The following is a 12274-nucleotide window of genomic DNA, read 5'->3' as shown; positions in this document are numbered from 1 at the left end:
CCAGGGCCAACAAAAATCTGGTTTTCAATATTTCGCCTAATAACAGGCCCGAATTTTAAAAATTTAAATTACTGTCCTATTCATTAAGGGGTATAACGTTACGTTAAAGATTCAACACAGTGAGACAAGTGGTAGAGTTAGGTAACTGTATCCAGAATGAGATTTTCACTCTGCAGCGGAGTGTGCGCTGATATGAAACTTCCTGGCAGATTAAAACTGTGTGCCGGACCGAGACTCGAACTCGGGACCTCTGTCTTTCGCGGGCAAGTGCTCTACCAACTGAGCTACCCAAGTACGACTCACGCCCCGTCCTCACAGCTTTACTTCCGCCAGTACCTCGCCTCCTACCTTCCAAACTTTACAGAAGTTCTCCTGCGAACCTTCCAAAACTAGCACTCCTGAAAGAAAGGATATTGCGGAGACATGGCTTAGCCACAGCCTGAGGGGTGTTTCCAGAATGAGATTTTCACTGTGCAGCGGAGTGTGCGCTGATACGAAACTTCCTGGCAGATCAAAACTGTGTGCCGGACCGAGACTCGAACTCGGGTTCGAGTCGAGTTCGAGTCTCGGTCCGGCACACAGTTTTAATCTGCCAGGAAGTTTCAGGTAACTGCATGTTTGTCTCGAGGCAGCTTAACTCACAGCGCGCAAATACCCAGACTATATTCATCTATTATTTGAGAATGACAGCATGTAGTTACTTCCAACTAACTTAACAGAGAATTTCAAAACCTTACGAAACTTTTTCTCGCTGACGTCCCCCACAAAAAGTTGACAGGAAAAAAGTTTATCGCTTGCTGTATTTTCGCTGTTCAAGCACAAGACATGACATTTCAATTTATTAGTTCTTTACTACTGACTATATTCGCAACCCAGTTGGCAGACAATATCCACATTTACCACTGAAGGTATTCGCAAAAGTACATCATTGTACGCCACACAGTACAAGAGATATAACGACATATACATTTGGATGCGTGAAAAACTAGCTTTTCATTAAAATTCCGGGCAGTAAAACATAATGCACGACTTTTTAATTTATTACTGCTTTACTTCAAACTTTATTCGGAACACACTTTTCAGACAGTAGCTAGATGTATGTCCTATACTTGCAGAATTGTATCAGTGTACGACACACAGCACAGGAGATATGACATAAGTTTTTAGATGCGTGAAACCCTCGCTTTCGCTACAAACGAAGCGCAAATTATCCAGACTATGTTCATCGTGTGTTTCATAATTAGAGCACTTAGCGATTTCCTACAAACTTTAAGCACAATTTCAAGCATCTACATCTGCATATATAATCCGCAAACCATGAGCGGCGGTGGCTACCCGATACCCGCTGCCACTCGCAAACAGAGCGAGGGAAAAACACGACTATCTACTGGTATATGCCTCCGTATGAGCCCTAATCTCTCGTATCTTATCTTCGCAGCCCTTACGCGCGATGTATGTTGGCGGCAGTAGAATCGTTCGGCAATCAGTTTCAAATGCCGGTTCTCTAAATTTTGTCAATCGAAAAGAACATCGCCTTCTCTCCAGGGATTCCAATTTGAGTTCCCGAAACATCTCCGCAACACTTAACGTGTAGAAACTTCCTGGCAGATCAAAACTGTGTGCCGGACCGAGACTCGAACTCGGGACCTTTGCCTTTCGCGGGCAAGTGCTCTGCCAACTGAGCTACCCAAGCACGACTCACACCCCGTCCTCACAGCTTTACTTCCGCCAGTACCTCGTCTCCTACCTCTCAAACTTTACAGTAGCTCTTCTGCGAACCTTGCAGAACTAGCACTCCTGAAAGAAAGGATACTGCAGAGACATGGCTTAGCCACAGCCTGGGGGATGTTTCCAGAATGAGATTTTCACTCTGCAGCGGAGTGTGCGCTTCTTTCAGGAGTGCTAGTTCTGCAAGGTTCGCAGAAGAGCTTCTGTAAAGTTTGGAAGGTAGGAGACGAGGTACTGGCGGAAGTAAAGCTGTGAGGACGGGGCGTGAGTCGTGCTAAGCTGGTAGAGCACTCGCCCGCGAAACGCAAAGGTTCCGAGTTCGAGTCTCGGTCCGGCACACAGTTTTAATCTGCCAGGAAGTTTCATATCAGCGCACACTCCGCTGCAGAGTGAAAATCTCATTCTGGCACTTGACGTGTTGTTCGAACCCACCAGTTGTAAGGTGGCAATAATTTCGCAACTTAACAAGCACCCATCCACATACTTTGCCGTTGTCTACAAACATAATTAGGTAATACATAAAGGAGCCTGACACTGTCACGTACGCCTTGTAAATAATTGTTAACGCTTGCTGGATGAAAGGTGACGGAGTGTCTTTAGTATCCGAACGGCGTAATGAATGATTGCCTATACTAGTAAAGGTTGGAACGCCAGTGGAGATGAAACGGCAGGCGGAACTCAAGCCCCGGATGGAAGGCCCACACAGGTGTGTTGGTCCTGCTTAAACACAGGAAGTAGCTAGATGGATGTCGTGACGCCTGAGCGCGAAGACACAATACAGGGGCGACCGGCCGCTATTGTAGTAGGGCCGGAAGGATAACCGCATAATACTTACAAACACTGCAAATTTTGGACGCAGGTGCGAGGAACGAAGAAGCGGCATCTCGGAAACCACGCAGGCTGGGTTACTTCCAGCGATTTTTAAAAATGGTTCAAATGGCTCTTAGCACTATGGGACTTAACATCTGAGGTCATCAGTCCCCTAGAACTTAGAACTACTTAAACCTAACTAACCTAAGGACATCACACACATACATGCCCGAGGCAGGATTCAAACTTGCGACCGCTGACTGAAGCGCCTAGAACGATTTTTACTCAGAAGCGTACCATTGTACGTGTATAGGTTTTTCGCCGCAAACTTTCCGCGCTGGACGACAAAAGACTAAAATATGGTTGGTCGGCGTTCGGAAGAATCTGTAGACAGGGAGAATATTCCGTGGTTTCGGGAATATGATTCGTTTTCGGAATTGCGATGGTGGGGAGCTGAGCCTTGCTGGGAGGCCAGCGGTGGAGAGACGACGTCTTAAGTTGTGAGCGCCCGTGTGTGACGGTCGCTCGATATCAGCTTTGTTGGTACGGACGGACTTGCTGTCTTTGCTCTCAGGAGAGTTTATAGTAAGAACGGTTAGGCACTGTACTGTTGCGAACTTGTACGATTCTGGACTTCACCTCCGGGTTGAAAGTCGTCATTGAGTACGCAGCGTTCAGTAATTGAGACCACTTCCTCTGCCTATACGAGACTTTATCTGAACTTCATCCTTGTGGCTGGGAGTTGGCGTTTCTCGTCTGTAGAACACACAGAGGAGAAGACAGTATTACAGTATATTAGACGGAGGACCGCCTTCTGACGTCCTAGCGTTTGAAAGAGTTTACTGTGGCTGCAGTTCTTCCATCGTTGCAGACGAGTACGAGAACCATCACTTTGACGCACCGGACGCAATACATACGGTGATATCGCAAATTGCTTCGGCTTATTAGGGCTATAAAAGGTAAACAGCTGTGATCAGGTTAGTTTATTCCCACTGAGGTTCCACACCACCGTAGATCATCTTTGAAAGTAGTGTCTTCTAATGTTTGGTAAGTAGATGATGTCAGTCATTTCGCGTTATTGGTATTAGACCGCGCAGGCATAATAAGGGCAGAGCTGGGCAACTGATTAGTAAGTTTACTTAGAAAATGTAAACTTTGTAATATAGAGGCTTTTTTTATCTACAATAAATATACAAGCAGGAACAACGTTTATCATTTAGTAGTATTAGTTGCCTTCGTCGTTCATTTATGTTTAGATTGTAATTTATAGAATTAAGAGATCCTAAGATCTGCTTCAGGGGGTAGTCAGACAGGGCCAAATCTTCATTTCAGCGTTTATTATTCTCCGTTGCGCACATTCATTTTACACCCGCCCGGAGTAGCATATCGGACAGTAACAAACCTCGGAAACCGCCTCTGAATTGGTTCGATGCCTTCCTTCAATCCGACCTGGTACCGATCCCAAACACTCGAGCAGTACTCAAGAGTAGGTCGCACAGCATCCTGCATGCGCTCTCCTCTACAAGTGAACCGTCCTCTCCTAAAATTCTCCCGATAAACCGAATTCGACCATTCGCCTTCCCTACCACAGTTCTGACATGCTCGTTCCATCTCATATCGCTTTGCAACGTTACGCCCAGATATTTAAACGACTTGAGTGTGTCAAACTGGACACTAATAGTACTGTGTCCGAACGTTACAGGTTTGTTCTTCCTACCCATCCGCATCAACTTACCATTTTCCACATTTAGGACTGACTGCCATTCATCACACCAACTGGAAATTTTGTGTTAAGTCGTCTTGTTTCTTCCTCCAGTTCCTCAACTTCGCCACTTTACCGTACACCACGGCATCATCATCAAACAACAGTAGATTGCTGCCCACCCTCTCCGTCAAATCGCTTATCTACAGGGTGTTACAAAAAGGTACGGCCAAACTTTCAGGAAACATTCCTCACACACAAATAAAGAAAAGATGTTATGTGGAAATGTGTCCGGAAACGCGTAATTTCCATGTTAGAGCTCATTTTAGTTTCGTCAGTACGTACTGTACTTCCTCGATTCACCGCCAGATGGCCCAATTGAAGGAAGGTAATGTTGACTTCGGTGCTTGTGGTAGTACACTATAGAAATGACGTAGTAAATGGTGGGATTACCGGTAGTATTGGCGAACTATACAATACACCTTTAGAGCTACGCCCTAACCGTACTGTTCGTGTACTCATACTACTTCTAGGTTATATCAATTATTGTGTCAACTAGTACCGTACTATCATCTCAGTTATAGACGTAAGAAAAAGATAAGTGCCCCGATTTCAAAGAATGCAGTGAAATCCCCTTCTATCGCTTCTGACGTACAAACTAGGTTTTTTGACAAAGTTCTAAAACTACAGATATACGCTTCAACAGTAATTAATTAAATGTGATATGTAAAGGCCTTAAGCACAATAGTTTTCGCACAGTAGATAAAAACAACATTAAAGATCTAATAGAGAGCACACAAGTACACTAACGATCAAAAAAACCAGAACACCTTGAACGAGTAGAGATAGGACGTTCATATTTACAGGACGTGTACATTAGTATGTTCTGCAGACATTATTAGCATTTGAACCACGCCGGCCCGCGTGTTAGAGGTCAACATCGATATCGCGGCCCAGCATCACCTATCATTAAAATATGCTGTGGCTCTTCTTATCGTCATAAACCGAAGGTAATGGATCAGTGTGGCTTGAGCAAATGTGTATGTAGGATGCCTTGCAGACATACGTGCGAACGGTGCCATCGAATAAGTGGGTTTTGAAGAGGGCCTATTATTGCTTGAGAGAATGTGAAGCATCCATCCGAGAAACTGCTGCTCGTGTGGAACAAAGTGTTCCGGCAGTGCAACGGGTGTGGGCAGAATGGTTCACGGAAGGCCGTAGAACACGACGAAATGGGTCAGGTCGCACCAGCCAGACCACCCCCCGAGATGGTCGACACCTCATCCGAATCGCATTGCAGGACAGATCTGCGTCCTCCTCGGCTCTGGCCCAACCTTGGAACAGTGTAACACGTCTCACACTCTCTGGGATTACTTGCGCGTCGGCCTCTTCTCTACATACATTTGACGGATACGCAGAAATATGCTAGACGGCAATGGCGTATCGATCTATGTCACAACGGACAGAAATAGCATCAGATAGTGTTTTCAAACGAATCTAGGTTCTGTTTGTTTGAAAATGATGGCTGCAGACAGGGGGGAATGGCATCACAGTGACTGCATTCACGCAAGACATACAGCGGCAGCTTAAGGCCTTATGGTGTGGGTGCTATTGCGTACACCAAAAATCACAGTTGGTGCGTGTCCAGGGCACTGTGATCACTGTGACACTTAACTGACATCCAGCAACACACAGCCGTACCCTTTTACGCACAGCTCCACAAATGTCGTTTTTCAGCACGACAACGCACGACATGTTTCTGCACGAACGCGTAACTTCTTGGTGTTAAGAACGTCAGCGTTTTGCCATGGCCCTCCAGAACACCAGACATGTCGCCAATCGAAAATGTGGGAACGGCGGGTGCAGCATTGTCACCCAGTTCCAATCACGACAGATGAACGTCGGAACCAGGCGAGTGCAGCATGACTGGCTATACAGCAGGACACCATCACACATGAACATGTTATAAAGACCCGTGGGGGATCCTGTGCCCCCCCTGCGCATCAAGACACATGCTCAACCAAGGCGACAAATGCTAATACGAGGGTCACTCCAAAAGAAATGCTCACTATTTTTGTAAAGATACAGTTTTCATTTTTATGTGTGAAAGTTTTACAGTGTGTAGATACATCCTTCCCGCTTGTTTTCAAACTTAGATCAACCTGTTCCCGTGAGTGGCGCCGTCACAGTATGTCTTCAAGATGGCTGCTACACTTGACGTTCGTCAGAAGCAACGTGCTGTCATAGAATTCCTGTGCTGTGAAAACGAGACGCTGGGAAACATCCACAAGAGGTTGAAAAAAGTGTGTGGAGATGCTGCTGTCGGTCGCAGTACAGTTAGTCAAAAATGGTTCAAATGGCTCTCAGCGCTATGGGACTTAACTTCTGAGGTCATCAGTCCCCTAGAACTTAGAACTACTTAAACCTAACTAACCTAAGGACATCACACACATCCATGCCCGAGGCAGGATTCGAACCTGCGACCGTAGCGGTCGCGTGGTTCCAGACTGTAGCACCTAGAACCGCTCGGCCACTCCGGCCGGCTCCAGTTAGTCGGTGGCCAAGCAGGTTACGTGATGAAAGCGGGCACAGCTATATGAAGGATTGTCCTCGCAGCGGCAGGCCTCGTACTGCACACACTCCACACAATGTGCAGAAAGTTAACAAATTGGTGACTGCTGATAGACTCATCACAGTGAACGAATTGTCACGCTACGTCGGGATAGGGGAAGGAATAAGTGTTGGCGTTAAAAAAGGTCTGTGCCAGGTGGGTTCCCAGGATGTTGACAGTGACTCACAAAGAAACAAGAAAAACGGTATGTAGCGAACGTTTGGAACAGTACGAGAATGGTGGAGATGAATTTCTTGGAAGAATTGTGACAGGTGATGAAACATGGCTCCATTATTTTTCACCAGAGACAAAGAGGCAATCAATGGAGTGGCATCATGCAAATTCACCCACGAAAAAAATTCAAAACCACACCTTCTGCTGGAAAAGTTATGGCTACGGTGTTTTTCGATTCCGAAGGACTCTTGCTTGTGGACATCATGCCAAGTGGAACCACCATAAATTCTGATGCATATGTGACGACACTGAAGAAACTTCAAGCTTGACTGAGTCGTGTTCGACCAAGTCGGCAAAAGCAGGTTGTTTTGCTGTTGCGCGACAATGCACGGCGACATGTAATTAAAAAAACCGTGGAAGCGATCACGAAACTCGGATGGACAACACTGAACCACCGCCTTACAGTCCTGACCTGGCTCCATGTGACTATCACCTCTTTGGGAAACTGAAAGACTCTTCGTGGGACAAGGTTTGAAAATCATGACTCCCTTGTGCACGCTGCCAAACAGTGGCTCCAACAAGTTGGTCCTGAATTTTACCATGTGGGTATACAGGGGCTGGTTCCAAGATGGTGTAAGGCAGTTGAGAGGGATGGAAATTATGTGGAGAAATGAAAATATTGTTCCTAAAGGATTTATCTACACACTGTAAAACTTTCAAACATGTAGAATAAAAGATGGATTAAAAAAAATAGTGTGCATTTCTTTTGGAGTGGCCCTCGTAATTTGTTCAGAACATACTGACGTACATGGTTTGATGAAGATTGCAGGTCAGCAATAGAGGAAAAGAACAGGGCAAGAACAAAAGTGCTACAGAGAGAAACCAGAAATAATGTGGGACAATATAGAGAATTAAGGAGAAGAGCTAACAGACTGTGCAAGAGAAAGAAAAGAGAGTGGAAAAAGAAGAAATTTCAAGAACTAGAAGTAGTAAAGGAACAGAGTGAAATAAGAAAGTTCTATCATGCCCTAGGCAAAATGAATAGATTCCAACCAAAAACAATGGCCTGTTCCAGTAAAGATGGGAAAATGATAAGGGAGGAAGAACAGATAGTGGGAAGATGGGCAGAGTATTTCAAAGATACACTAAGCACCAGCCTAGAAGATGAAGGAACAGCTGCACAAGAGGGAAGATTGGAGCTGGAAGTAGACAATGAAACCAATGAGACAAGAAAGCCAACACTGCAAGAGGCTGTGCACAAGTCAGAAAACAATCGAGCCCCTGGGGAAGACAGCATAATTGCTGAATTAATAAAAACTGGTGGTGAGGCTGTAACAAAGGAACAGCACACAATATCAGATATATGGGAAACAAACTATGCCAGATAATTGGAAAATTGGAACAATAGTCCCCATTAATAAGAAAGGGGACAGAACAGCATGAGAAAAGTATAGAGGTGTAACACTGCTAAGTACAGCTTATAGGATCTTCACAAGTATATTAAATGAAAGGATACAGAAGTGTGCAGAAGGCATTCTGGGGGAATATCAGTGTGGCTTTCGACCAAGCAGAGGAACAACTGATCAAATATTTGTGATGACAAATGATGGAAAAGTTCTATGAATATGATATAGATCTGCATTTCCTATTCATCGATTTCAAACAAGCCTTTGACAGCATAAATCAGCAAGAACTATACAGAGTACTGAAAGAAGTTGGTACATGTGCTAAATTAATACGACTAATCAGAATGACAATGACAGAGACAAGAGCAAAATAAAGGTACTTAGCAGAACAAGTCAAAGCTTTAACTTTAATAAAGGTGTAAAGCAAGGGGATAGTCTCTCCATTGTCCTATTCAATATAGCCCTGCATAGTGTCGTAAATAAAAAAAAAGAGGCACCATATTTATGAAAACTAGCCAGATATGTGCATACGCTGATGACATTGCTATAGTAGGAAGAAATACCAATACACTCCTAGAAACATACAGGGTAATGGAAACAGAAGCCTTAAAAATTGGCCTCATAGTAAATGAAAAATCAAACAAAATATATGGTAATGTTACAATCCGAGGTCAGAAGAACCCCTAAAAACCTAATCATCAATGGGAAATGCTTCAGTGGAGTGTCCTCTTTTAACAACTTGGGAGCCCTATTAACAAATGATAACAGTATTGGAAAGGCTACAAGGGAAAGAATACAAGCAGGAAACAGAGCTTACTTTGCAAATATGCAGCTTCTCAAAAATAGCCTTGTTACAAGAAAAACTAAACTGCTAACATACAGGGTGTTACAAAAAGGTACGGCCAAACTTTCAGGAAACATTCCTCACACACAAATAAAGAAAAGATGTTATGTGGACATGTGTCCGGAAAAGCTTAATTTCCATGTTAGAGCTCATTTTAGTTTCGTCAGTATGTACTGTACTTCCTCGATTCACCACCAGATGGCCCAATTGAAGGAAGGTAATGTTGACTTCGGTGCTTGTGTTGACATGCGACTCACTGCTCTACAGTACTAGCATCAAGCACATCAGTACGAAGCATCAACAGGTTAGTGTACATCACGAACGTGGTTTTGCAGTCAGTGCAATGTTTACAAATGCGGAGTTGGCAAATGCCCATTTGATGTACGGATTAGCACGGGGCAATAGCCGTGGCGCGGCACGTTTGTATCGAGACAGATTTCCAGAACGAAGGTGTCCCGACAGGAAGACGTTCGAAGTAATTGATCAGCGTCTTAGGGAACACGGAACATTCCAGCCTATGACTCGCGACTGGGGAAGACCTAGAACGACGAGGACATCTGCAATGCACGAGGCAATAATTCGTGCAGTTGACGATAACCCTAATGTCAGCGTCAGAGAAGTTGCTGCTGTACAAGGTAACGTTGATCACGTCACTGTATGGAGAGTGCTACGGGAGAACCAGTTATTTCCGTACCATGTACAGCGTGGGCAGGCACTATCAGCAGATGATTGGCCTCCACGGGTACACTTTTGCGAATGGTTCACCCAACAATGTGTCAATCCTCATTTCAGTGCAAACGTTCTCTTTACGGATGAGGCTTCATTCCAACGTGATCAAATTGTAAATTTTCACATTCAACATGTGTGAGATGACGAGAATCCGCACGCAATTGTGCAATCACGTCATCAACTCAGATTTTCTGTGTGAACGTTTGGGCAGGCATTGTTGGTGATGTCTTGATTGGGCCCCATGTTCTTCCACCTACGCTCAATGGAGCACGTTATCATGATTTCATACGGGATACGCTACCTGCGCTGCTAGAACATGTGCCTTTACAAGTACGACACAACATGTGGTTCATGCACGATGGAGCTCCTGCACATTTCAGTCGAAGTGTTCGTACGCTTCTCAACAACAGATTCGGTGACCGATGGATTGGTAGAGGCGGACCAATTCCATGGCCTCCACGCTCTCCTGACCTCAACCCTCTTGACTTTAATTTATGGGGGATTTGAAATCTCTTGTCTACGCAACCCCGGTACCAAATGTAGAGACTCTTCGTGCTCGTATTGTGTACGGCTGTGATACAAAACGCCATTCTCCAGGGCTGCATCAGCGCATCAGGGATTGCATGTGACGGAGGGTGGATGCATGTATCCTCGCTAACGGAGGACATTTTGATCATTTCCTGTAACAAAGTATTTGAAATCACGCTGGTACGTTCTGTTGCTGTGTGTTTCCATTCCATGATTAATGTGATTTGAAGAGAAGTAATAAAATGAGCTCTAACATGGAAAGTAAGCGTTTCCGGACACATGTCTACATAACATCTTTTCTTTATTTGTGTGTGAGGAATGTTTCCTGAAAGTTTGGCCGTACCATTTTGTAACACCCTGTATAATTCCCTAGTCCGCCCAGTTATCACATACGGCTCAGAGGTATGGACGTTGACTGAACACGATAAAAATGCACTAAGAAGCATTGAGCGGAAAATACTACGCAAAATTTATGGGCCAATAAGGGAGGAAGTAGGCTGGAGAATACGCTATAATGCAGAATTACAAGAGTTAATACAAGGCAGGGACATAATTTGTGAAATCACAGCGAATACGACGGCTAGGACACTTGGAGAGATTGGCAGAGGATAGAATTCCAAAGCTAGTGATGAAAGGTATGAACAATTCAGTTAGGCGAAAAGGGAGACCTAGAAGATGGATCGACGAGGTAATAATGGATATCACCAATACGGGAGCCCGGGGGTGGAAAAGAGCAGCAAATAACCGAGAAGTGTGGAGGAAGATTGTTGAAGAAGCCAAGGCTCACCAAGGGCTGTAGCGCTACTGAAGAAGATACTGACGTACAGGCCCTGTGAATATGTAGTCGCTCGAAGCGTTCTGTGTGTGTGTGTGTGTGTGTGTGTTTTTTTTTTCTCTCTCTGAACACAAGTGTAGCATTTGTAAAAACAGACATAATGTCTGATTGGGATAACAGCAATCAGTGATTTTATAATGTTACTTATAATCAGTCTTGACTGCAAAATTTTTTATTCATATGACCGGTTTCGGTTCATTCAGAACTATCTTCAGATCTGATATTTCAATTACAGCAGTAACCCGTCCAAATCCAGCTGGATTTGGACGGGTTACTGCTGTAATTGAAATATCATATCTGAAGATGGTTCTGAATGAACCGAAACCGGTCATATGAATAAAAAATTTTGCAATCAAGACTGATTATAAGTAACATTACAAGTGAAGCACGCGCTCAGCGCTTACACACGCACGCAGTACGCACCTGGCGGCGGCGAGGTCGTGCAGTATGTCGTGCCGGTGGTCGAGGCTGGCGCGGCGCGCGGCGTCTACGCCCACGCCGGCGCCCGCTGCCGCGGCGGCCGACGCCAGCTTGCGCACCGCCTGCTCCGCCACGCCGGACGGCCGGCGGCGCTCGGGGGCGGCCGCGGGGGCGGCGGCGGGGGCGGCCGTGACGGGCGGCAGCGCGCCCGGCTCCGGCTGCTGCGCGGCCAGCGGCGGCAGCGACGACCGGTGCTGGCGGAGGCGCTCCAGCAGCAGCAGGTAGATGGCCGCGTGATGGTCGTAGCTGCCGCTGCGCAGAGACTGCCAAAAACACACACAGCGCGTCTCAGAACACACCACCCGGACACAGAGCCACAGCCGCAGTGGTCAGCACACTTGACTCGCATTCGAGAGGGTCACGGTTCGAACCCCCGCCCATCCATCCTGATTGTTGTAAGGCGGGTGCCAGGTTGAGATTCATTGGT

The 12274-nt window shown here is 45.6% G+C and overlaps 1 protein-coding gene across 1 annotated transcript in view; it reads right to left on the bottom strand.

Annotated features, from left to right (window-relative positions):
* The window catches only part of LOC126106193 (serine/threonine-protein kinase SIK1-like), a gene marked incomplete at its 5' end in the record, with an annotated part of 543990 nt that overhangs the window by 74969 nt on the left and 456747 nt on the right, over positions 1-12274 (bottom strand). The window contains one exon of the mRNA XM_049912429.1: positions 11791-12110. Within this exon, the coding sequence (XP_049768386.1) occupies positions 11791-12110 (320 nt within the window). The remainder of the gene's footprint in view (positions 1-11790; positions 12111-12274) is intronic.

The sequence above is a fragment of the Schistocerca cancellata genome, chromosome 10, assembly GCF_023864275.1.
Source record: "Schistocerca cancellata isolate TAMUIC-IGC-003103 chromosome 10, iqSchCanc2.1, whole genome shotgun sequence".
NCBI lineage: Eukaryota > Metazoa > Arthropoda > Insecta > Orthoptera > Acrididae > Schistocerca > Schistocerca cancellata.
Note: the sequence above shows the minus strand (reverse complement) of the source record. Positions and strands in the feature narration are given on the sequence as shown.